General features: G+C 42.0%; 1 protein-coding gene and 1 long non-coding RNA gene across 20 annotated transcripts in view; one reads left to right on the forward strand and one right to left on the reverse strand.

The window, feature by feature from the left end:
* The window catches only part of LOC308064828, a 33,118-nt gene extending 15,339 nt beyond the window's left edge, over positions 1-17,779 (reverse strand). For 2 of the 4 annotated variants that reach the window (XR_013928558.1, XR_013928559.1), the window contains exon 1: positions 8,605-17,496. This is a non-coding gene — a long non-coding RNA (uncharacterized lncRNA). Of the gene's footprint in view, positions 1-8,604; positions 17,497-17,673 lie in introns of those variants that run through there. The other 2 variants (XR_013928556.1, XR_013928557.1) reach the window with 2 other exon arrangements.
* DST (dystonin) overlaps positions 1-27,434 on the forward strand; it is a gene marked incomplete at its 5' end in the record, with an annotated part of 302,226 nt that overhangs the window by 15,963 nt on the left and 258,829 nt on the right. For 10 of the 16 annotated variants that reach the window (XM_080389883.1, XM_080389876.1, XM_080389888.1 and 7 more), the window contains one exon: positions 17,653-17,860. In XM_080389883.1, the coding sequence (XP_080246009.1) occupies positions 17,653-17,860 (208 nt within the window). Of the gene's footprint in view, positions 1-17,652; positions 17,861-17,904; positions 19,378-27,434 lie in introns of those variants that run through there. The other 6 variants (XM_080389878.1, XM_080389886.1, XM_080389882.1 and 3 more) reach the window with 6 other exon arrangements.

Here is a 27,434-nt window from a genome sequence, read left to right on the forward strand (position 1 = left end):
AGTTTTATAGTGATATTACTTAACAGGTTTTTACAGCACATGTATATGTTATTGAAATTCCTTATCACATTTATCAGAGATTCTATGTACTGAACCAAAATTATATTAAATCTCATTACTAGATACAATTTTGAGGTCTCTTTTGCTTTATACAGTATTTACAATCTTTCTGCTCAACAAAACTTGTATCGAGTCTTATCATTCTTTGCTCCTCAGCTTGATCTAAACATAATTCTTTCAATACTGATAACCTACTTTTAGTGAGGAAATATGACAATTCATTGAAACACACAGTCCCTAATGTAAATGCATGTGAAGATATTTCCTGCAGACACAATGCATTCCTCTTTTTAATGAGAGCTCCTGGCTTTGATGCATTTGCTAACCTATCCGTGCCAATGCTAAGGGGCTTGAACTACTTCTATTAAGCCAATATTATTAAAAAGGTAACTATTGAGCATACCCTAAAAAAGATATCTCGAGGTCGCTCCAACTTAGATATGTTGGAATCCTCCTAGATTTGTGTACATTGACCACCAAGAATTATCAGTGACCTCTGAAGCTGGTTTGAGAAAGAGCATTCCCTAGTGGAAGTACATTGTCTGAGAGATCAAGAAACTTGTGCACAGAAAAGAAAGCCACAGCTGCCAGAATTTCTACCTTTCAGCCAATACCTTTCGTTTCTCTGCTTTCACTTCACTGTTCCCCAATTTCCTCTGTTCTCTTGTGCTTCCACTTATTTATTTTACTCTGCTGCTGTTTCTGTGGTTTAGTTTGATCTGATGGATTCGTCTTCCGCTCTACTTCAAGGATCTGCTCTTCCTTTTTTCTCAGCCATCTCCCTTTCACTCCCATCCTATCTTGCTCTCTAGACTCCTGGCCGTAACTGTTACATTCTTACTAGGTCTCCAGCCTCTCGCCAGGCTCCTCTCTATTCATTACTTGCTTCTGATCTTTGCCCCGCTTTGTCATCCTTCCTTCATCTCTTCCATCATCTCCTCTATTATTTTCCATTCCGCTCTTGGTTTTTCGAATCTCTTTTTTGTTTAATTGTTATTTTTTTCCATGGTAGCCCTATGCTGAGGGTAAGCCTGCCTGTAATCGTGAGGCTATTACCGACTGCTGATTACCAACGTGGGAAAAAGAGCATCAGTGGTGCTGAATTAAAGAACTAAAACTGTGGAAATGGTGTAAGCAGCAAAACAGGCTTTGAAGAATGGATTAGTGAAATTAAGAAAGCCCTGCTTTTCCCCAAAGTCAGTAACACGTCAGGGAATTCAGGACCAGCAAAGAAAAAAAGAAGTGTAAGAATAGAAAATGCACAGTGTTACCATATAACTTGGTTTTCCTGTCGTTTCATGGTTCTGTGCTGTGTCTGACAAGACCTACAACTGAAACAGTAATAAATCCCAGACACAGAGAAAACTTCTCTCAGTGCTGTCACCATTATGTCACTATCTTGAAATTGCTTTTGCAGTATATCTTTTATGCAACATTATATAGTTCTTTTGATAGCCTTTTGTTCTACAGCCTAGATGAACTCACATTTCTACAAAAAAGAATAATTAATTATCTTTATTAGACTATGATCCAGAAAACATAAGTCACCAATTTCATTTCTCATGGATATAGTAAGTTATTTTGAATGTATTATTAATGCCATGGTGACAGGGTGAGTAAGGTTCATGCCATGACGAATCCCTGCAGCGCTGTGAAGTTTCATGCAATCATAGTGTTGTCCATCCCACCGTCTGTCGCAGCTTTGTTCCACTTAGTCTCGGTGTCTCAAAGATGAGAGACTTTTGTCCTTCATCTTTGAACAGTTTTACATGATTCAGTGCCAGAAATGCTCTTGTTAGTCTGCATAATTTCTTTCCATTATCTTTTCCTGTTATTCCTAGCTCTGCCCACTTGAACCACTTTAAGTATATCATCTGTTGTCTTGATGTTTACACTGGGGAAATATCTGTAGGCAGCTATGGCCATATCCTGCTTAGTCATGACTTGAAAAAAAAAGATGTATGATGTCTGGTAACAAGAATACATAATTTCTCCTCATAAAGCAGTTCTTCTGATCATTTTTGTTGCCTTTTTCCTACTTGTGCTTTCTTGTCCTGATTTTCTGACAAGAGAGAATGGTATTGCCAAATTAACTATAAAACAGCATTATATGGAAAGGTTTTTGTTTGCTCCAGGAAATATCTGAGTAATCAGTCATAAAATATGTTAGCATGTTCTGTTGCCATATTAAGCTATATGCTTGAAGACTTTTCAGATACTTCATTAAAAGTTTTGTTGGATGTTTAGATGCTAGGCTTTCTTATTCCTGCTAATTTAGGCTATTTCTTATTTGGTGGTTTTGTTGTGTCTAGAACTCGTTTTGCAGTTTCCTAGCCACAGCTATAATTATCTGAATTTGCTTGGATTATTTCTCACTTCCTGCATAGCATTTTGAGATCTTTCCAGTATTGTCCCTGATCTTGTCAGAACCAAACAAAAATAAATTAGGTGTAATTGTGTGTATGGGAGTAACTTCACTGAAGACAACAATTGCTCCCCTTGAAAATCTACATGAGCAGATGTTTGCAGAAATAGAACATTACTTTTCCTTGAAAATGTCTTTTTTTTTTTTTTTTTTTTTTTTTCTTTTAAACCTTCAAGGTCATTAATAAAGACGTTAAATACTTTTCATCCTGATACTGATCCTTACCAGACAGAGTTCATAGCCATTTTCACTTTATCTTATTCATCTTACTGCAGCACAACGTCAACATAATGGTGTGTAGCTTACCCCTTTCACAGCACATTGTTATATATTGTGCCCTGTAGGTCACCCTCTCATTGGTGGCTGTATTATTTGTGCTAATGTTCCCTATAGTGACAGTTTTACACCAACTTCACACTGAGGAGAGTCCAGATACCTATTACTGAAGCATGCTTTGAATTTTTGAACACAATGGAGAATGCTTGAGTAGAAACAGAACTGTGTTCTTTAAATTAGCATGACTTCATGGAAGTCAGAGGAATGTTACATATGACTCCTTTCAAAAATTGGGTAGTTAATTCTGTATAGGTAGTTAAATTTTCTGAAGGCGTGGAAGGATGCACAAAAGTCTCCTGTTGTGAGCTTGCTGCTGTCTAGGAATACTTCTCCAGGGCAAATTTTAAACTAGGGGTTTTATTACAAGCATTTTGCAAATACTACTTATATTTTACGTAGTGGTCTGCTCTGAAGCAAAAGTATAAAACACTGCAAATTACTAATATGTTTTTTTTTTTAACCTGTGCTGGCCTGGAAGCAAAAGATGGCCTTGATTTGTGCACATTATGGCTTCTGAGCTGCAGGGTTAGTTAGACATACAGGTCTGCCAAATTCTGATTTCACCTGTATATTTAAATATATAGTTGAAAAGAGATGCTGTCAAAGCAACGCCTTTTGACACCTCCATTGTTAAACAGTTTGAAGGGCTCTTAAATTGCCTGACTTATGCAGCCACCAGGGATTACTTAAGACCATGAGATGTAGTACCAAAATTTGCACTTGCATTTGTCGTAACAGGATCACTGTATGATGTGCGGCAGATGAGACTACAGAGACTGGGGCATAAATAACCAGATGCTAAATCCAGTTTCTACTCAAAAGCCTTGCCCTTCACTCATCCAAACTTACTGGTCTGTTTCACACCTGTAGTGTAGTGACAGCATATAATCGAGGTGGTTATCTACTAGACAGCGTTAAAAAAAATGTATCTCTGAAGTAATTTACAAAGAATAAACTGATGACAAATAATGATCTCAGAAGCACTGCTGCTCCTAGGTATCCCTCCAGTGTCTCCTAATGAACCCATTTCTAATTATTTAAAGACTCCTTTGAAGCAATTTAGCTTCTTAGGGGTGGGTGAAGAATCACTACAAGGGAACAGAGAGGGAGGTTAGATGTTTGGGAAGAACACATGTAGAAAATGGACTGATGCCACCAGCTTCATTGGTCTATTGAGACTACTCCCATGACTGAAGTGAGGCATGCACTGTAAAGACAGATGATGCGAGTTTGAAAGCAAAGTTAATCAGTTTCTAACGCATGTAAAACCATGAGCTGTCCCATCCATGGTCTTACTCAGCTATCCTGGTTTTTGCATTTATGTGTTTAAGACTTAAAACTTATGAGACAGTATTACAATTGTTTAACAAAAACACATAGGAGTTTTTTTTTAAACATCTAATACCAAATCATTTATAGAAGTCTTGGTATTAGTTGACACCTTACCTAAGATGAAATTTTTCACATGGATGAAGTTGTTTTACAGGGCTTTTGGGGAGTTTTTGATGTGTGTCATTAAATAATTGCCATTTCATTTTGTTAATTTCCATTTATACTTCTGGTGTTATTTACTAGTTTTCCAATACTCTGGTGTACTTTACGTGATATTTGAATGACCTAATATAGGTGACATACAAAAATTACTGATCTCTCTGCCCAAGATTTGGGTAATTCCAATATTAACTATTTAATCTATAGATTGCATTCATAGCTTCTTCCTTTTGGACGCATCTGCTTGTTTTGAATTATGTCTCCTGTGGAACACATTTAGAAGCAAATATTGCAAAACATTATCTTATCATTTTTCACCTTTAGCATTTTTATTAACATTATATTAATGTTCTCAAAACATATGACAAAGCTGTAAGCTACCAGACTCTGCATGCATATCCTCTCCCAGGATAATCTGAGCACAGCCATAGTGAAGAAATGGAGGGAACATGTGAATGAATATAAAAGGGAAACAAGGACTGCATTTTTTGCTTTAAGACTGTTGTGGTTTAACCCAGCAGGCAGCTAAACCCCACACAGCCATTCAGGTCAGAAAAAAGGTAAAACTCGTGGTCTGGTAAAGACAGTTTAACAGGGCAGAAAATGAAGGGAAAATAATAATAATGATAAAAGAATATACAAAACAAGTGATGCATAATGCAAATGTTCAATAACCACTGACCAATGCCCAGCCACGCCCCGAGCCGTGGGCTGCCACCCCTCCAGCCACCTCTCCCCAGCTTTATTGTTCAGGATGGTTCATACGGTGTGGAATATCCCTTTGGCCAGCTGGGGCCAGCTGTCCCACCTGTGTCCCCTCCCAGCTCCTTGTGCACCCGCAGCCTCCTCGCTGCTGGGGTGGGGTGAGGAGCTGAGCACTTGGCTCTGCAAGCGCTGCTCGGCAATAACTAAAACATCAGTACGTTATCAACATCATTCTCATCCTAAATCCAAAACACAGTGCTTTACCTGTTACAGGTACTAGGAAAAAAATTATCTCTACCCCAGCTGAAACAAGGACAAAAACCTAAAGGATATTGATGGGGATTTTGAGAAGCTCCTGAAAAGTTTATTAGGTGATTGATTTGTAGTTTTTAACAAGATTTAAGCATCTAGACATCTTAGACATTTTCTTAAAACACCTCAAGGAACCTATTTTAGGTGTGTAGGATCTTTGCAAATATCACTATAAATGCTAAATCCAGTCACCTTTGAAATAAAGACAAAGATTGTAGTGGCCATTAGGTTGACTTCAAAGGCACCTCTTTTTCTTTCTGAACATACACATGCCTGCCAAGGGATTGTTTACATCTCTTTCTTGGACTATTTTGGTTTATTGCTTTTCTTATAGCAAATAACTCCTCACTGATAAATTCTTCATAAAAATTTACACAAAGACTTCATTTTCCTGCGACTCTGCTAGCTTCTGTGACCTCTTCCCTTGCTGCCTGCTCCCAATTTCCTCTTGGGTGCTTTTCCCTCTCCACCCTGCAGCTCATCTGTTGCACTGTAGCAAATGCCCATTTCTTCCACTCCTTTTGCCCAGCTCCTAGACAGTTCAGATTTTTCACTAGGCCAGGGAGGTGATTTTTTACAACTTTTAAACTACTTTTTGTTAAAGTGCAATAGTAACATATTAAACATTGGATCTGAGACTTAAAATTATTGTTGGATTGTCTTTCCAGTGATTTTTTTTTCCTATGGATGAGACACTACATCTATTAAGTAGTGCAAAAGAAACAGTTAATTGCATTAGTGCTAATAATTATTGATGACACAACTATGTCAAACCACATAGAAATAAGCATAGCAGTAACAGTACAAATGTACATTTAGAGCACCTTAACTGACTTCAGTGCTGGCTCCTATTTGGACAGTTAAGGTCATTGGTATTAATTGTCTCTTGTGGTGGCAGATCATGCCTGGTTTGAGTGTATTCACTGAGATTTGCACTTGTGTGGTTGGAAATAGCATCAAATCTGTGTTATTTTCCTATACACAGTTTCAAATCACCCTATACTTGTGGGCAAAGCCTTCTTAAATAGCAGGTTTTCTCTTTGATAGGTTAGCTGATTCCATAGGATTTTTATTTTGCCTGTATCAATTTTTATTCCCAGAATAAATGCTTATTTACTGAAAATGGGATGTGAGCTTAAACCAGCCTGGCTCTGTTTGATCTGAAGTGTTGAAAGAGGGTTAAAGTGCACCCTTGGTCCTTGGCGCTGAAGCTAACTTGTTACTAAATTAGCAGTGAATAAGATAAAATAGTCTTCAACTGTTTTATCAAAGAAATAGAGCGGTAAAACTCTGGCTTGAAAAATGTGTAATAGTTTTTTTGCCACTCTTATTTTGCCATGATTTCTATTAACTGGGATTTTGTGTTCATTGACAAAATTATACTATATGTATGCAGTGTAGCCTCACTGAGAAATTAAATTTTTAACTGTTCAGAATTTTTATCTTTTAAATCCCAGTATCCTTCCTTGATAGGTAGTAATATAAACCTAAGCTGCTAAAATGTGCTAGAGGTCTTAACTGTAAAAAAAAAAAGTTTTATGTAAATGACCATAAATAGTAAATTTTGTACAGTAGCTGAAGGCAGGTTAAAGTTTTTTTTGTTTGATTTTTGTTATGATGGTATTATTTGCACAATTTAAAATGGCCAGTTATTGTCTCACAGATGCACAGTAATTATAGAGCCTAAATGCAGATGTTTCCTTTTCCTTCAGTGCCACAGGAGTCACTCTTCAGAGCTGTATTGTGTAACATCCTACTGTGGCACATAAACAGTACATCTTTATATAGCAAGGGACTCCCTTATCTATTTGTATTTATATATAACACTACACACGGGTATTATGTTAAAAGAATAGTTTGGCAAAGGCAAGTATTCAAACATTAGGAAGTTCTGGAATTAGGGTTACACGTGCAGCTTTAATTCAGTCGATTATGCATCCGCATTGTCATATAGACTTGAATTGTATGGAGTACTGTTTTTTCACAGGATGTACTCTGTATTTATCGTAGGATGGAAGTGCTCTTAGGATGACTTTTATGTGTAGGAGTTATGCTGCATAAGTTGTAAAGTGTGTAAATGAATAAAACAGGAGGCTGCAGGAAGGGAGAGGATCTCTCATTTCTTTAAAAAGCATTGAGTGCTGCCTTGGAGACTAAAGGGTGGGTACAGGGTCACTGTGAATGTGCTGAGCAACTGGCTTAAAACATTTTTTATCTTCCATTTTCTAAAAGCCTGACTCATAGCATATGGTTGGGTTTATAAAAGTTCTCAAGCTGCCATTCACCACTGAACTCTGTATGCGCTGTGGTCTGAGTATTACTGATACATAATTCTAGTAACTCTTAAAAAATCAGATCCCCGGCATCTCAATTTGACCTAGGTAACAAAACTGACCTCCTGGTTTCAGTTTTGCATCCTGTGTAATGGGAAAGATCATTAGTATTTGTGAAGCAGTCATATACTACCGTAGTGATGAGCACCACAAAACAGTCTATGAAATAACAATTTCTTCATCACACCGGCATTTAAATAGCATGAAGTGAGTTGAGTTTTGGGGCTGCCCATTGAACAGAGAATGACAAAACAAAATATTGAACGACTGTTCATGGAACGAATATCACCCCTCATTTGCACTAAGTAAGAGACACCGGGGATGTAATAGTATATGATCGCATCATTATAACTGCACCATGATGTACAAATAAACAGGCTGAGCTAAGGTTGCATGGTGAACTTTGAATCTGGGATTTGGTAGTATTTTACTTCTGGACTTTGCAGCCTTAAGAAAAGTATTTTAACAAGAACTTCGTGTTTGATTTCCTACTCTTGTTAAAAAAAGTAAACATAAAACCAAAGCTCCATTGTGTGGCTCATCAGCAGGTTTTGACACTTGTAACTACAACACAAAAAATTTGCTATTTGATTTCAGGGAGAGAGTGATGATATTTGTGTTCCTCCATACAAGTTGGTAACACAGGGGAACAGGTATTTATTTCTAGAGGAAGTCTCAGATATGGCTGGAGCTGGGGTGAAATTTCCATTTCCTACTAGGCTCCTTAGGGGATGTGCCGCCTTGTGCTCATTCTTCCCAAGCACGGCTCTTTTTGCCCTGTCTCCTCCAGCCTGCTGCTGACCTGCCTCTGCCCCACCGCTGGCTCCTTCCTCACTGCCCAGTCCTCACTCCTCTGCTGACCTCAGCCCTTCTCCTCTCACTTTGTCAGCCCTTGTATCACTCTCCATGTCACACCCCTTGCACAGCCCTTCCCAGGCTCACCTGGTCCGTCATCTCATTGCTCTGAGGCACTTGTGCAACCGGTATCTTTGATTTCTGGGTCTCCCTGTGGCCGCTGGCTGCATATTCCATGCATACCTTCTTCCTTGACTCTTGTCTGTGTTCTTGGAGAGCTTCTCCTCTCACACAGTTCCTACCCTCCTTGTTCATCAGAGCACCTTGTTGAAAGCCTTTTGCTGAGGCAAGACCGGTTTCATGCCAGCATGTCAGATCCTTAGCTCTGCCCTGATTCGCTCTTTCCAGCACTGATGGTTACTGGTCCCAGCTGTTACCTTGCAGGTCCGTTTCTCCTCTAGTCCTCATCCATGGAGTCTGCTGTTCCCTTGAAGGCTCTTCAGCTGCAGCTCCCAGAGTCTGCCAGTGTCTGTGTTTGTCCCCCAGGCTGTCAGTCCCAGTGGGTTTCTCCAGCCCTTTCCTCCAGCGCGCCGGTTCCTGTGTTTGTCCTCTGCATTCAGACTGCATGGCTTCTTCCTCTTGCTGGCCAAGCACAGCCGAGCGAGTCACTGAGAGCATAAAAGAAAAACAGACTCCTGCCTGTCCAGTCTGGTGCCTGCCCTCCCCTGCTCTCCCTGCCTCTTGCCTGCACTGCCATCAGCCTGCAACCACTGCAGGTAACTATTAGACGGAAAGATTAGTTTTGCCTCCGTATCTCCAAGCTGGAAGGATCCTGCTCAGCTCCTCGGCGGGGATGGTAGGTGTCCTGACATCGGAGGTAAGAGCTGCGAGGGTGGAATTTGCTTGGTCAGTCTGTGGTGGTGGGGTATTGGTCTGGCAGCTCTAAGACCCCTGAGAGTCTTGAGAGGCTTTGTTTAGTGGGTGCCAATCTGAAGAAATTTAGTTGATACACTGAAGACATTTTAGTTGACAAATTCTAACATGGCCTTGTTTAAAAAAACAAAACAAAAAAAAAAGAATTCTGATAAAAATCATATTGGTAGTCACCTGGACCCTAGGAATAGTTAAATCAAACTATTTAACTTTGCAAAGAAGAACTACCGGCAGATGAGGAGAGATTAAAAGAAGTTGACTTGCTCAGCAAAACCAAAAAAGGCTGAGAGGGGGTACAATGCAGGCTATGCACGCATCAGGAAAGCAAAAAAGGTATTTAAGGAAATGAACACTATTGTTGCAATAAACAAAAGACCAGAAATAAGTTTCAGGTGGCAAGCAGAGGAAGATTACTTGAAATCATGAAAGCAGGAGGCTCTGGAGCAGTTTTCTTGTCAGAGCAGTGAGATCAAACCCAAACTTTAAAAGCTTTACTTCATACTCCCTGATGCCAGGGATAGCAGATGATATTTATATCTCAAAGACTTATCACTCTGGCAAATGTAGACAGATTTTTAACAAAGATGGCAAAAAGCCTATGTCTAGCTTAAAGGATATTCATATTTGAAGCATCTATCCCAAAGTCTAGCATCTTCTCAAAAAAGATCACTGGGATATTTTTTTAGTGTTGACAAATAACTACTGGATATTTTCATCATCTTGTTCTCGGGCTTCTTGGTCAGACATGGACTAAAAATTTGAAGAAAATTCAACCTTGGGCAGGGAATATTTTCAAAGAAATGTAAGGTGATGTAATGAAATGTAAAATGGATTTTGTAAGAGAAAACAAGCTGATAATTATTAACAGTATTATTAGTGTTGTGTAATTGTAAGAATCTGTATTTTCAAAGAGTTAAATGTTGATTGATCACTGATCAAGTCTTAGAACTTTGTTTTAAAACGTGGGATTAAAACAGTTTGAAATAAACAAATGAGTATTTAATTTTATAAGGAGGCAAACTTACCAGTCAGGAACGTTAACAGTTGTCACTAAAAGCTATTTTATTTATATATTATATATATAAAGAATATCAATACCAGTGTTTTAGATTTTCATTATGACAATGAAAAAAATTCTTCTAAGTCCTCCTTTTATTTTTTTCTTGAAAACAAGACTGATGTGCCCATCAGAGATTCAAAAGCTACTTAGAATTTTAATTTGCTCTTTGATGTCCAGAGTGTTTTCATACTCAGATACATCTTTTATGGCAGGAGTAATTTGGTTTGCTATTAAAACCTATATATAATATAACATAATCTCCAATGAGAAGCTTAGAAGGCTGAGGAAAGGATTTGAAGTTAGATGATTTCTTATTCCAGACTCTTCCTCTGTTATAGTTGGCCTTGTAGGCATAGTAAGCAGATAAGACTCTGTGTGTCTCCCTCAAACCTTAGTTGTTCTGCTGTGTTATTCTCTTTTGTGTCTGGCAGACTAGGGGGATCTGAAAGGATGCAAGATAGCTGCAATTAAAAATTAATTAAAAAAATATTTGTAGGTAATGGGAATTTTTTTTGCAACAGTTATATACAGCAGTCATCTAAGGCATACACATTTCTTTTACAGAAATAATTAATGAGTTTGAGACCATGAAATTCTGGCATTTTAGGTATTAATATCTATGAAGCATTAATTTTGAAACAAGATAATGATAATTATAATGGAAGCAGCAGCACATATCTTGCTGATGGTTTTAGTATAAAACTCAACCAAAATACCTATTTCTCATACTGTGGCTTCCCAGACACTAAAAGTTAAAAATACTATCTTCCCATCTGCAAAACCTTCAGTACCTTTCTGTTGGCTTCTATAATGTAGGTAAGCGATTTCAAGAGTAAGTCCTACAATTCATGTTGAAAAAGTAAACAGAGGAACTAGGTGAGGAGTAAAGGAATGGATTAAATATGAAACAAATCAGGGTTGTCATGTTGATATTATTAATTAAAAAAACCCAAACACAACACTTTTTTTGTTAGCACAGTTTCACAAAGCAGCTTTTCAAGAGACCTGATGGCTGTGGCATAACATGGCTAGTTTAAGCTGAATGTTCTTTGGCCCCCCTTATATACAGGTCTTGGTTATGCCATGCTTTTCAATGTATTCATTTGAAAATGAAAAAAACAACAAGCAGGTTTTCCTTGCACAGCAACATACTTTAAATGCCTTATTTCTCTCTTATGATAAGGTTGTTGAGATTAGTGGAGATTATTTTCACAGTGTCTGATCCCTTAGCTCATCTCACAGTTAATGGAGAGTTTCAAATGTGGAGCATCTCTCAACTTTCTGCTCCTGAAAGAGATCAGTGATAAATTAAGTATACGAAACAGAAACTCTACTTGTTGTAGCATAATATTCACTAATTTCTTTTCCTAGCTATTAGAAGATGGTATCACTTCAGACCAGTAACTGCTTGAAATTTGATACATCTCTGTGGAATTGGTACACGAGGTGCTTTGTGGTTTCTGTTGCCTCCATTGCACACGTTTCACCCAGGGACTACTTCAATGTTTTACCCAGTTGTTACTTAAAGCAGAGTGTATAAGCAGTCCTCGGCGCAGGGATCAGAACCAGCACTTCCTTCTCCCCAGAAAGCCTTGTGTGCTGTGACGCAGAGTGCTACGCTCCCTCTTCCTCTTTCTCAAGAAATCTTGAACTTTTTTTTCTTTTCTTTCATCTGTACCAATCCCACAACTAGGCTAGCTACTGGGAAATGAGGGTTTGAACCTAGGTTTCAAGCTTAAGACAATAAGGAAAAGGCAAACAGCTGCTTTGCTGCTTCTGTAGTTCAAAAGAATCTAGTGTGCTCTGCTGTTATGAAAGGATGACTGAAGACCAATTTCAGGAGAAGGTTTGGGGATGTCTTGTGTCCCTGATGCTGCATCATCCTGGGTGACCAGGTTTTTCTGACTGCTTAGTTCCTACCAAAACCTCAGTTTTGCATCATGTCAGTTTTAGATGTGTAATTAGATGGTTATCCAGTAAACATAGTTTGATGTTACAAAACTGTATTACAATGTCCAAGTACATACATGCACCTAGCCCTTGATCCATTTGAATTTCATGTGCTCAAATAACCTATTTCTTTCATGAAAGTTGCCTCTGTAAGGTTATTTTCCAAGTGTGGGAATGGTAGAGATTGACCTACTAGCATTCAGAGAAGATCCCATCTCCTTTTGAAAGCCTGTGAAAGCATCAGAATTTCCTTGTATAAATACAATCAGAGGCTCAAAATGCATGTGATACTTAATTTGTGTGTCTGTTTTGAATTTTTATCATTTCTGACAACATGCAGTCCCCAGGGACCTGCATAGCCTGATTATATACGTTGGATGGTTTGTATTCCTCATTGCATTATCATCTAATCAGGTTAAAGTAGTAAAGATTTACTAATGGGAACACTCAGTTGCCCTAGATTTTATCTTAAATTTATTAAGGTATTGTATTTTAAAAGTTGATCCACTTTAATATCATTCAATCTGGGATGTTAAATACAAAAATAGCCTGTTACATTCAACTGATATTCTAAATTAGGAAGAATTTTGTTGAAACACACTTGGTAAAACCATGATTCAAACCCTTCACTTCTGTTCAGACTTATCCATTGCCCACAATGAATATAATGAAAGAAAAGAAAATGTATTCCATGAATTCTGAGATAGTTTAGTGTAAGTGAAATAGAATTTTCAGTTTAGTTATGAGTTATTTATATTTCAGTCACTGTTGACCTGTACTTCCCAACAGCTTCCAAAAACCAACACGAAAGGACCACTGCAGGGGAAAATCTCAAAGATAAGATGTGGAAGCACAAGACATTTCATTAGAATTCAGCTGGCCAGTGCAATCTCCGATGTGTCATAAAGTTGGGGAATTTTTGCAATATGATGATAATTCGGTATCAGCCTCTCAGCAGCTTTTGCCAGCTGGATTGCTTGACTGAGTTTAAAACCTGACCTCTGCTAATGCTTCTGCCTTGAGAAATGACAGTGCAAAACCCACTGGCGTTCTTGAGGGTATCGGATCCTGTTTAGGGGTGGGTTATCTGATATATGGTGTTGTGTGTTACCTTACACCATTTTCCAGCTATTCCATCTTCCACCTAGTATCCACCTGATCTTCTGCAGCGCCTCACCTACGACAAACAGTCCTTTCCCTCCTCAAAGGAAGTCATGCCTTGGTACTTGGCCAAATCCCTCTTACAAGAAGTATACTACATACTTCTTTGAAATCATCCCCATTACTGGAAACCAGCTCACTTTTATAGCACAGTAGCAAGGCTGACTCTCAGGCGGCTGCTGCTATCACCTGATTATAGAGAAAACCATAGACGCTGGCAGAAATGAGTTTTGCTCTCCTAAATGCTTGTTCTGAGCATGCTTTGTCACCCGAGAGGCAGTGGTGAGGGCTGCGTGTGCAGTTTGCACCCCCCTGTGGTACTATCAGTGAAACAATGCATTAAGTTTAATCCTGTACTTCGAATGCAGGCAAAACTCCGCTTAGATTTGTTACGTATGACCAACAGGCTTCAGTGCACAAGCTATTACATGCATAACTGCTGTGCAAATACAACAGTTCCCGCTGATCAAGAATAGAGGCTACAGATTAGTCTTTAGGCTAACGAGCAGAAGGAATGCACAACTGGAGGTATAGAATAAGCAGCTATAGTATCGAGGCTGTGACCTTATGGGCCTAAGAACAGTCAAGCCCTGCCCCTCACTAAGTCCCAGAGTAGGCTAAGTAAGGATGTGTCTGATCAATATTTTAGTGGACATGAAAGACACTTGAGTCATGTAACTCAAAAAAATGTTGTGTATAATTAACAGTCACATTTTTCACTTGCAGACAGCAATGTGCTTTATTGAAAAGTAACAGAAGTGCCTTACATGTTGATTTTAACATAACTGATTTTTTTGCATATGCTGTCCTAATTGGCCAGGAACCTTTTCAGGATGTAGAGATTAACCTGTACAGATGTTCTCTATTATTTTGTATTTTTAAAACCAGTCAATATGTTGCTGTAATCATGGAATTATTTTGGAATTTGGAATAATTATTAAATTATTTGGAATTTAAAGCTACAGCATGGAAAATGTGTTCGCTAGAAACAAACAGGCCAGTGGGGTGAGTAGTAAGCATGTTGTGAACAGTGGTTGGACAGGGGCAGAATGATTCTTCTTATCAAAACTATTAATTTACCCAAGCAAAGCAGTTGTTCAGTTAAGTTTACATTTGGAATAGCAAAATTTAGGCTCTTAAAAATACTTATGTGCTCAATAGCTCTGTGTACACATTACTCAGAAGTATCTCCACGCTGAATAAAAAGTAGACTGTAATTAAGTTAGAAGTTGTCATTTCTTAGATGTGAGTTTGCTAGATTTTGCTATTATGAAAAATTCCTTTCTGACCTTCCTACCTTGTTCTGAAAAGGAGATTAACATAATTCCTGAAGAGCTAGTAAGCCAAAATCAGTTTTGTTCATTCATTTTGTTAATGCATGCATTAAGTAAGGTCGGACAACTTAAAAGATGATAGCTAGTTGTAATACGCATGGATGCCAAAGATTGCTCTACTGTTGCCTGTTTGGTTTGATTTCTTAAAAATATGTAGAGGTCTTCTCACTTAGCTTATCTTCTAGTACTGTAGCACAGCTGACCAGAATGACAGTCTCCTTTTCCCTAAAACTGACATCTCAATAGAGAGTATGGAGAATATGTTCAGTGGTGTATATGGAATCATCGCTCAACAGTGCTTTTGGTTTCTAAGGGTAGGAGGAACTACAGAAGGAGTTGTTACTAAAAAAAATAAGAATGGGTTATTAAGGCCTCTTTTGAGAAAAGGAAATCCTACTGGACAAAAACTGTAGCATACTTCCAAAGATAAAAATTTGAGAGTTGAGAGATTTTTCTTCAAAACTTCAATAACAACTGCTATTGTACTTTGTCCTTGCATGTTCCAAGCTGCTACATAAAGACTACCTATGGCTATAGCACCCTCACAACACCATGACTGTGCTCTTTCTAATTCTTACATTACAAAGTAGAAATGAAGGTGAAGAAAATGAAAGGCAAAATCTGTCTCCATGGGTCTGTGTGATCCAAAGACATTGAGGGCTGCTGAGCAGCCAATAGAAGATAAAGGCCTGAAGCAGCATCTTCAGAGCTGGGATTAAAGGAACACTTTCTCTTTTTATGGCAAAATCTGGCGCTAAGGACAGGCCACAAGAAGCTTAATCCCTGACTAAGCACATCAGGGCCTCTCTTAGCCCCATCTGGTACAACAGAGTACCCTCCATACCCTGCAGCAAGCTGTGTGCTTACCACTCCCATGAGGAAGACACCTGTATGTGACCATCCTGCTTTATAAGATCCTACAGAAAGTTTTAGCTTATTATATAAACCGGCAGCAAAACATTCCTGGCACTAGAACTAATTATGAAGGCAATCAGAGCTGGGATCAGACATCTCATGTTTCTGTTTTTCCACATGTACCCTTGCTCTCTCCACATCAAAATACAGCGAACAAGAATTCAGTTAACGGGTTTTATGTATTCATTCCCTCCCTCTCTCCCTCTCTCCTCTTTTGAACTTCACCACAAAGTACTGTAGAAGCACAAAAGATGATTGGGATAGAAGTGGAGGAGGTCAGGAGAAGCAACCACTAGTAAGAGGTCTCCTCCTACTTAGCGAATTATTTAACTATTCATTATTGGCAATTTTATGCACAGCAAAGAGTGCGTTACACTTTTACTTTGGGTTATGCAGGTTTTTAGTTTTAAAATGGGTAAAATACCCTCCAATGTAATAATGATTTGCTGTCCACCCCGTAAGAACTGATGATAAAAAGGTTCATATAGCAATAATAAATTTTATCAGATCTGTCACAGTGTAAATTTATTTTGTAGGTAAAGGTACATTTTAAGTCCCTTAAAAAAGGAAAAAAAAACACCAAAACCCCAATGCCAAAAACCAAAGGGCTACAGGACAAGCCTAAAATAATAGATGTCAAAAAATCTGGAATCTTAGATGGGCTGAATGAGGGCTGTCTCTTCATAACAAAGCAGACTATACCTCTCCAAGCTGAGAACAGCATACCCCTAAAAATTAACATCGTACCTGGACCAGCATTAGGTTACGCTTTTGGAAGACTCACAGCAGCTCCCATGTGAAATCACAAATCAAATCCATCATTTTTTGGTCAGGTGCCCTGGAGAAAGCACAAGTCTCTCCAATCAGAAAATGCAGAGGAAAAGAAATAGCATCTTGCCCCGCATCATGTCCTGATAACCCGTGTATCCTAAACTCTCAGCATGGTGTTGAAATGCTATGGTTCAGACATCTCCATTTCCCACCTCACCCTAAACAGGGAAGCTAGACATGGCAGCAGCCCTATCGCTGCACTGCATCAGCGCTTATTTACGTTTCTGCAGGCGCTCTTTTTTGGGGGTAGCTGGGAAGCGTGAATGTGGATACAGTCTGTAAGCCGCGATCAGCCGTTTGTTGACCGAAGCCGTCTTGGCAAAGCGTGACCGAAAGCCGCCTGTCGTGCTCTGCTACCCAGAGGGGCTGCTCGGAGAAATCCTATTCCCTCCCTCTCCCCTTCCCTCCCTCCCCCCGCTCCCCCGCCGCTCCCAGCCGCTCCGGGCAGCTCCCGGGCAGGGGGCAGGAGCGGGGGCGCGGCGGCCCCGGGGCGGTAACGACGCGGCTGGGGCTGCCCGCGGGCCGGGGTCCTGCCCACAAACAGATCTACGCGAACGGTTTCACCCGCAGCTCGGTGACGGCGAATCTTTCCCTTGTCCTGGCGGGGGAGCCAAACGCTATCGATTGTAGCCCGGAAGGTTTTTTTTTTTTCGGTTGTTGTTGCTGCCGCCGCTGGGTTTATTGTTGGGGCAGTGGGAGGCTCATTCGCGAGCTGGCTGCCCAGCCGCAGGCCACTGCTCCCCCCGCACCCCTCCCAGTGCATTCCCGCTAGAGACCGGCTGGTTTTTGGACCATCACCCTCGGCGCTCCGCACAGGCACCCCTCTTCCCCACCCCCCCCACCCCCCAATTCACGGCAATGGTGAGCAGCGTCCCCATCCCCATCCCCACCCTCCCTTTTCCCGAGAGATGCTTTTCCACGCCACGCGGGGCGGGTACGCGCCGGTGCCACCGGCGGCCCCGCGTCCCGAGCCGCTCCCCACGCACCCTCCCTGTCTGTCTTCCCGTGCAGAGCTCCGGGAACGCGTCCTACCGATGCTCCATGTCGTCCTCCGCCGATTTCTCCGACGAGGAGGACTTCAGCCAGAGATCGGGGACTGTGTCGCCGGCGCCGGGCGACACGCTGCCCTGGAACCTGCCCAAACACGAGCGGTCCAAGCGGAAGATCCAGGGCGGCTCCGTGCTGGACCCCGCCGAGAGGGCCGTGCTGCGCATCGCCGGTAAGGCGCGGCCGGGGGCTGGTGGGAGGGGGCGGGTGAGGGCCACAGGGACCCCCATCCCTTGTCGTTCTGAACGCGGCCCCTCCGGGTGGTGACTAAGCTCTTTGGCTGCGTTTTCCGGCTGGGTGAATTGATGCGTTTGGGGAGCGAGCCGAAATACGCGCAGGTGCGCCCATTAAACTTTCATGCGAAAACGCACCAGCGGCGCGGGGGCCGCGGCGCCGTTGGCCGGCTCAGCGGGCGCCGCTGGTGCGGCCGGGGCAGCACCCGCCTGCCGGGCCGCCACCGATGCGGCTCCGCGCGGAGCAACGCGCCGGTCTTTGTCCGTGCGGGGCCGGGGCCGCGCTCGGGGGAGCCGGGGACCGGGACCGGGACGGAGCCGCCCGGGGTGGGCGCCGCTGCGCGGCCCGGCCACAAATGATGCCGGGAACAGGGCGGAGGTCGGCTTCTCCCCGGCGAAGGCTGGAAACCTCCCAGGAGGATGCGGCGGTCCCCGGTGCTCCCCGGGGACACCGCTCTTTTCCCCATCCCCTTTTGTGCGTGCTTCCGCGGGTCCCCTCCGGGGACACCGTTTCCCAGGGTAGCGCATCTTAACGGTGCTATCGGGGGCAGCGCAGGACGCGGTGGCAGAGGGTGCTCTGCGGGCCGGGCTGTCGCCAGCCGCGGAACGCAGCCGCAGGGGGGTGTTGCGGAGCCGGCCCGGCCCGGCCCGGCCCGGCCGCCCGCAGGGCTCGCCGCCGCCCCCCGCAGGCAGGGTGCGCGGGGCGGGGGCCGGGCCGGCAGGGACCGCTGCGGGGCGGGCCCGGCGGCGGGGGTCGGGGCCGGGAAATGGGGGCGGCCCGCGAGGCGCAGGCGCGGTGGGGACGCGGCCGGGGGCGGGCGAGCGGCGGTGGCACCTGCGGCGGGGCCGGGGCTGCTGCCGGGCCCGCCCCGCCGCCCGGGGTGCCCCGTCCGTGCCGCTGGCCAGCGCCGGGGGCTGCCCGCCGTGCCCCCAAGGGGCGCCCACCCTGCAGTGGCTCCTCAGCGCCGGCGCCGCCCGTGCCGCGGGCGTCGCGTTCCCGCCCCGGCGACCGCCGCCCTCCTTGTCCCGGGGGGAGGCCGGGGCTGAAGCGCGAGGGGGCGGGCGGGGGGCGGCCCAGGCCCCGGGCCGCGGAGGCAGAGCTCGCCGGCCCCCGCGGGCGGTGCCTGGGCGATGGGGTTGAAGCCGGGGGGTTGCGGCGGGGAGGCGGCGGCCGCCGCGGGGCTGGGGCCGCCCCCCTCCGCGCTCCGAGGGGCGGCTACCGAAACCCGAGCGGCCGGCGGGGGCGTTTCCTCGGCCGGGCTGACAGCGCCCTCCCCCCGCCCGCCGGTTTTTTTCTCGTGCCGTCCCCGCGGCTGCCGGCCGCCCGGAGCCGCGCAGGGAAGCGGGCAGGGCCGGCCCCCGGCCATGGCTGGCTACCTCTCCCCCGGCGCCTACTTCTACGCCGAGGAGCAGGAGTACCTGCAAGCCTACGAGGATGTCTTGGAGCGATACAAAGGTAGGGCGGCCCTCCCCGCCGCGGGGCCGTCTCTCGCCCGCCGGGCGTGGCGGTTGCGGAGCCGGGGGGCGCTGGCGCGGCGGGGGGCGGCCAGGTGCGCCGGCCCCGCCGGCGGCGGGAGGGGGATCGGTGGCCCCGGGCCCCTGCGTGGTGCCCGGGGGTGGTGGGGTGGGGGGCGTCGGCGGCTCCTGCGATAATTAAAAATAACGCCCGTCCCTCGGCGGTGCGTGAGCCGCGCTCGTGCGTGTGGGAGTCTCCTTCGCGGCGAGCCGCGTCTCGATGCACCTTCGTTTTTAAAGCTTCGGTTTATTTGCACCTGTCTGTTATTTTGTCTTTTCTTCGTGTTCGGGCAAAGAATACTCGCAGTTCGTGTAGCACCTGAGTTTTTTCATCCAATAGAGGAGAAATAAGGAAAAAGGCGTTTGTCATAGCAGAGCCGCGTACAGCTCAATTTGCCTTGCTAGAAGAAATGTAAATTAAATTGCGTTCTTGGATCCGTCTCGATGGAGGAGATGCTTGGGGAGGCATGATTGACTGTTGTTTTCCAGTACGTTTCCTGATATTAAACCTGAAAATGCTTATCGAAAGTGTCACTGGTCTGATTTTAATTCAAGTGCGAAAGGGATGGAGTTAACTGTTCAGGTTGAATCTTCATCCCAAAAATAGTTTTCACCGTGTGTCACAGCGTATGCTGACATTGGCAGTGCCGATTCCCTTTGTAATGTGGGGGGGGGGGAGGTTAGATTTCATATCTGTCATTTTTCAGCTGTACGTTTCCAGTTGGTTCTAAAGCTTTTGGTTAGATGGTTTCCCCTGACGGGAATGGGAGTGGCACAGTTTAAGACAGCTTGATTTGAAGATGCTGATAGGTGATTTTGTTTAATCCGGGTTGTTAGTGGTAATATTTTGAAAAATAAATCCTCCACAGATGGTTATTGAGACGTGAAAACTTGACAGGTCTGATCTACTTTATACCTGTGTCACTTGCGGTTTCATGTGTCATTAGCAGTATTGACTAATGACTCCTTTGTGTCTGTTGTCCATTGTGTCACTGCAGCTATGGAGCATGTGCTCTATTTCTGTACTGAAATGCATTAGTGCATTTTAGTTGAGAAATAATTACAGTTTGTCATAGACAATCTTCAGCAGCACATCTTTATTCCATTCTCGCTTTTTAAGTCATCAATTTCTTTATATATGTAGCTGAAGTGATTTTTGCAAAATTATAAAGCAAGTAGACCGTTTCCTTAGTAAATAAAGAAAACACTGAGAAAACTTGTTTTTCTGTTCTGGGTCTAATCCAAAGCACTCTTGTTCTGTTTTAGATTACCTTTGATTTGCAGCTAGAGTCAGGTTTAATAAGGTTCGTTCCCATACCCGTTTCTCTACATGCTTAAAAACCTGGGAAGGATGTTAGACCTAATTTCCCCCTATTTAAGTGAGAGATTTAGCAGGAAAAGGACTGAAAGATTGTTTTCTTAAGTGTTGGGGGACAAAGAGGTTTTAATTAAAATAAATACCTAAAACTATTTCACATCTCTCTTAGAAAAAAAGCACATTCTGGAGATATTTGAGTATATTGTATTGCTAGGGTAACATCAGGTCCATTCACATGCTATTTTCAGTGACAGCCAAATCCTGAAATTATTCAGAAGGATCCAGTTTCTGTTGTCTTAGTTTTTAGTGTCATATTCAATATATTGGTATGCTGTGTTTTGCTACTCGAGGCATACTTTATTCGGCTATTGGGAGCAAAGGTAAAGATTTGGACTTGTTTTAATTAAGGCATGTTGGAAACCTGGAAAACACATTATTTTTTAAAATGTGTTTGCAAGCCGGTCATGATTTCCCATCCGAGTCCCAGTTGTATGACTTCACTACAGCAATTGTTGTTCTGATGACTTGCTATGGGAGCTGATCTAATCAGAAAAGAATTGCTACAATATAGGCTTTGAAGAGGGAGTGCCATTTCTCTGAATTTTTCAGTTTTGTAAACACTGCCTTTAGCAATTTTTTTAATCAGATGCAAACTGTGCTAACTTCATATTTTTAATCCGTAATTTTAATGCTAATAGTTCTTTTTTTCTTCTTGTTTTTTATAGTCGGCAGAGTGCTCTTCGTATTCATCTAGGGCATTATCAGGGTGCCAAATTAACTATGCCCCAGCTGTTGAGTACTGTAACTAGCAGAGTCAGCTGTACAAAATTCATTGCCTGTCTTGGAAGGCTTGGGATCATATGATGCCACATCGTTAAGACGTTCAGTCAGTTTGATTTACGAAGAGAAAAGCAGTCCTTTTTAAATGTAGAAAAGTGAAATTTTACTTTTCGTCTGTTTCCACAGGCAAAGTAGGCTGTGGATCTTGAAGACCATGCAATACCAAGTACCTTGTTGCTGTAACAGCTGAAACTGGGATATTTGTATGTCTCCAAATTCTGTCTGCTGACCATGTCTCTGGCTGTGACAGTAAATAATTAGGCAACTGTTTGCTAAATCTGAGATAGCACAGAAGAGCTGTTTGCTGTGGGAGAAGAGACTCTTGTTTTCTGATTCCTTGTCAGCTCAGTTGCTGGCTGTCATTTTCTTTTCTTTCCCTTGATTCATATACCGATTTATTGGCAGTATTTCTAAAGCATTTTGATGGAGGAGAAAAAAGTCATGTTATCTCAGATTATTTCGAAATCATGTTGAATCAAGCTACTTATTCAGGGGAGGGGAAAAAAAAAGCTTCTTTGTTAGTAGCACCTCTAAGAATTCAAAGGCAAAGCCATTATTGTGATAGTGGCAATAAAATGTCTAGTATATTTATCTGAAACGTTTGACATATTTCACATCTTGCTTGTGACTGAATAGGAAGATGAGAAATCGTACAAATATTTACTAATGTAACAGTTCAACTTTATCTCAGAAAATATACTTGAGTTCTCTGGGAGATTGTAAAGAACTTGCAAAGTGGCAAGACTCCTTTTTTAAGGTATCTCACCATTGCCTGGGAACAAAAATCAACAAAATTATTGTTAGCTGCAGCCTTCTTGATAAATAAGAAAATGCCCAATAGTATTTCATACATGTTTAACTTTTAAAATATTAAATGCCATCTCTGTCAGATGACGTGGGTACACATTGTTCCATACTGACATTATTTGAGTGTTAAATATTTGAAGATCACTATTTTAAGCTTTAACTGCAGTGCATTCATTAGATTTACTCCGGTATAAATCCAAAGAACAGACCAAGAATCAAGACTTATATATGTGATCCCTCTGAAATTTTATAGTTCATTCCAGGTAAAACTTTTTTATATTTTTCAGTTCAGGTAGTAAACATTTATTTAAATATCAATTGTCTTTTCTTGCAGGATTTCGAACAGTTAGGTAATAAAGTTGCCTCCCTTTGACATCATTATTGAAATGGACACATCTGTGAATGACTGCATGATTGCTGTCTCTGAAAAAGAGCTAATTCTTAGAGTTAAGTATTGAATAAGTCACAGTTACTCAAGAATGTTCTTAGTCATGTAAGCTACAAAAGTTTAAAATACGTAGGGTATCTGGCCCATGCAGACCTTTTAATGCTGTAGATTTTGGCTCTATAGGAAATAGATCTATTAGAAATTTCAGCTTGATGTGACTGCGCAGAAAAAGCTATAGCCTTTACGGTTCAGGGGCTTGACTAAATTGTTGTTAGTGATAGGAAAGATACCACATAAATGTTCTCTTTGGGTTGGATGCCTGATAACTGCTTCCTTAGGATCCACTGAGCTTGCTGCATAGCCTCTGCCTCTGTAGGAAGAAGGGGCAAGTCTGGGAATGGGGATAGCAAAATTCAGGTCGGGTTGTTTAAACTTAACTATACTTTGTTTCACTGCTGGCATTTCTCTCTTACTTTAAAAAGATCTGTAATACTACATGTTCAGCTGAAGCACAGCAAACAGTTCTGTTTCTGTATTCTGAGAACAAAGATGTATTTTGTTGCCTGTATAGGGTTCAGAGGTACTACAATTTGTTCCAATGATTGATTGAGGGTAGCGTCAAGTAAAGCTGGTCTGATATTGATTGGGTAAGTTTTTTGGAAAAAATATTGAAAAAAAATAGATTTCTGTCATTCAGCTTTGTTGAGCAGACTTCAGGAAGGGACTGTTTGCTCAGAAAGGTTTTTGTACCTGAAAACAAAGCTGCTGCTGCTATTTAGGAGTTTGGAGACTCCTAAATGTGTCTGGTATCAGATTTAGTCCAGGGATATTCTTTTTCAGAGATGGCTTCATAGAGCAAAGGCAGGAGGGGCTGTGGTAGATGCTCCTGGTTCTTGAATCTGTGAATTTCCTTATTTTTTGCTCTGAATTTGTGGGGCCTGAAATCAGAGGCTGCAGAAGTCTTGCTCTTCTGGGCTGTTGGCTGTGGACTAATCAGATTTCCTTCTTCAGGGCTTCCGATTTTGGACTTGGAAAGAAATCCTTGAGTCAGTAAATGATTAGATGCTTTTAACTTATTTTCCTTCTCTTTTGGCATAACAAAAAGTTGTGGCATATAGGTGTTAGTTTTGCAGGGTGTTTAAGGAATTCCTGCCATGGAGGGTTTTCTTCTGCTTCTTTTCAGGTGCTGGTAGTATTTAGCCTTGGAATTGATCATGTTTTTGTTCAAATGAGACAGGTTTTTTTGCTGACTAGTGGAGGGTGTACGTGGATTATCCAGCTGCACGTCACCTAATCCTTTCTTTGCCACCGTGCAAGTCTCCAGCATGACAGCACTGTTATTTCCACTGTTCTTAGCACATTTCTTGCAGCAGGTTAGCCTCTTGGGAATGAAGGATTTTAGCCAACAGAAAGTGCCTTCAATTAGGGATGGAAACATAATGGCGTTTCCATTGTGTGAAGTCCGACAAAATTAATGGACTCCTTTTGCCATGTAAAAATGGAAAACCTGCAGTTTTACTGTTTCAACATTCCTCCTCCTTTAAGCAGAAAGTTCTCACTTTTGTATTGCTTGGAGATGGGATTTTTTTTTTTTTTTGAGTGCATTTCATCCTAAATATAAACCAGATCTTGCTGATTTGACTTGTGTGAGCACTTCACTTGAGTAAAGTTGAAGAGGTCTTAATTTCATTGGAATAAAATTAATGAGAATCTGAATGTTAGCTGGTTCAGCAAGGTTTTGTCTGTGTAAAGGCCTCAAGATTTGGGCAGCAGTTTCTGAACCTGAGTTTGAGGGTATACACGCACTGTGGTTGCATCTCCATGGCTTTAAGAGATACCTGTTCAGATGACTGAGGCGGACAGAATTTGGCCATCAATTCAGACATCTTTGGTATGTGAATTGGGGCAGAAATCAAAGGTCTGTTTCATTGCTTTTCTGGTACTTCCCAGTTCCCATTGAGCCAGCAACATCTTTTAAATAGAGTTTACAGGAATATTCCATAATTCCTTTTTTACGGCCAAAATCAGGAGGTGGCAAAATGTGGGGTGGGTAGAGAAAAATGAACTTCGGTCATCATTGTGTTAAAAGGTTTGTTTTGGCTCAGTTTATGGTTTTGGTTGAGGTGTTTCTAATTGTTTGCTGTGCTCTAGTTTTCTAATCCTGGTGATATTTCCCTCAAAAACCAGATTATGTGTTCTTTTTTCCCTCTGCGCTGTTTAAAACATGCTTGATTTGAAGAATTTATTCCACCATTTTGCTAGAACTTCAACATGTACTTGGAATGAAGTGCTCTGAAAAATAAAAATGGGCTTATTCACATGCTTTAAGTTAAGTGCAAGTAGTTTATAAGTTCAAGCTTAAAAGAATAAAGTTTTGTAAATGTCAAATATGAATGCAGCTTATTGCTGCATGCCTGAAATGTTTCCTGTAAAACATCATTAAAGCCATTTAATTTAACAAAGCCTTGATTTTCTGTGGTGGGTGAAAATATTCATGTATTGAATGCTTCCAGTCAACGCAGCTTTCAAACAGGTGAAACAATGCTTACAAAGACACTTCAGTCTGTGGGTCAGATCCTGAAGGGCATGTTAATAGCCAGATCTTACAAGTTGATCTGTGTAGGCGGACTCTGGTGCTTTTGTGAGAATACACTGGCTTCAGAAACCTACCCACCCAAGCCTCTTCCCAAGATTGGGGGCCCAAGTGATAGCTCAGCCTTTAATTAGACATACTCCTGCTGAAATCAGTGATCCTGTAAGGTATTCCAGTTTGGCCTTAGCTGCATTAAAAGCAAATCAGTGTGTTTCTGGATTTAATTTTATTATACCTGCTGAATGCGTTCTTTTGTTGTCGAGTGTTACCTGTCAACTTTGGATTTTGTACATTTTAAACAAATTGACAATAGCTACAAATCTGTGAAAGAGCAAAGATTCTAGGCAACTATATTGAGGGTTAAATTCTGCACATTGTAATTACACAATTAGTGTGACTATTTCTGTAAGGCAAGGAGGATTAGGCCTCTGATGGGCTTTTCAGTAGCATAGGCCAAAATCTGCTCTTGATTATAGCCACATGGCCCTTCTGAACTTGGTTTGCTTTTAAATGTGTTTTCATTGTTCAGTTTCATAGCTAATATGTGAAATTACAGGATTTAATAATGTGTTCTGCAATGCATATAAATACAGATCAGCAATTAAGTGGGTTTCATACCCTAATTGTGCCGGAAAACTAATTTAGTTTCGCCTGAGATTCAGGTATCCAGCTATCTGACAGCTATGACACTTTGCACCACTTGGATCTAAAATTAGTAGAGCTCTTCTATACCGGGATTAGAGAGATGTGTATGTGTTTCAGTTCACAAAATGGGTAAAAGTCTGACTCTCTGCACATCTGTCAGAGGCATGTTTCAGGCAGTTTGCAGACAAGAAGTGAACAGAGAAGTCCCCAAGTGTCTTTTGCTGAAATGGGTATCCTGTCACCCTGCTTGCAGGCTTTTGTTCTGCCTGATCAGGTTATGGTCTGGGTGTTCCTCATGTGACAAGGTCTCTTCGGCAGGGTAGAAGCAGCATTAGAAAATGCCTGCGGTCATTTGGACAGATATTTTTCATTAATAACAATAATAATAAAGCATCCTGAGCAGTTCTAGCAAAAGAGCTTTTTAGAGAGAACGGAATGGCACTTGTGCTGCTGTGGTTTTTATTAAAACAAAACTTCTGTTAATTTTGGTAGGAGTCAGGAACTTAGCTATTGACGTTTATAAATATTTAATGTTTTAATTTACTTTGCCTTGAGATAAATTTTTAATTTAGAGATAAAGGGTTTACATCACGTCCTAGAAATTAGGAAATAACTCGAGCATTTGTCTAGAGAAGCCACTGCTGTGCAGCCGTACATAACTTCTGGGAATAAGGTATTGTTGCTAAGATAGTTCTGGTTTCAGAGCAGGATATTTTCAAAAGCACACATAGCAATGTGATTGTTAGCCCCACTGACTTTTAGTAGAAATTAGATGCTTCACTGCTATTTGTGCCTTGGAAATTCTCTCCCCGTGACTATATGTTGTTCAGATCATAACCTGCTGCTGGAAACCAGATTGTAATACCATGTATTACGGCTTAGTTCTGCATTTTAAACTTGGTTTTTAAATACAAAATCTTCTCTGGAGGAACAGTCATAATTTTTAGACAGAAGGTTAATTTCAGATTTTAAAAGGACGTATATTTCAAACATACTGAAATTTACTGTGTATTGTGAAGCAAACATTTTTCTCAGGCTTTATGACTCCTAGCTTCTTTGTTGCTGAGAAATGTTGTGGGTTTAGGTAGGTTTTTGTTTTTCTTCTTTGCAGATAATTTTTGTTGGCATCCAGTTTACACTAGAGTTAAAGCAGCATTTGGCTCAGTGTCTCTTTAAAGGATAGAGGAACAGATGCAGATGAGCTACAGGAAGAAAGCCAAGGTTGATTAGGTCCCTTGATGAAATTACTTTATAATTTTACCATGCTCAACAGGATACTTTTGCATTGTCATGTTTCAATATTTTAAAATTGAGGCCTTGTTAGTAAAGTCCATACACTCCTTGTAAGGACAGATCTAGCCTGCCTCTGAGAATATCAACCCAAATTTTAATCTTCTGCTTGTCGCT

Source organism: Falco punctatus (assembly GCF_963210335.1).
Source record: "Falco punctatus genome assembly, chromosome: 5".
In the NCBI taxonomy this organism is placed as follows: Eukaryota; Metazoa; Chordata; class Aves; order Falconiformes; family Falconidae; genus Falco; species Falco punctatus.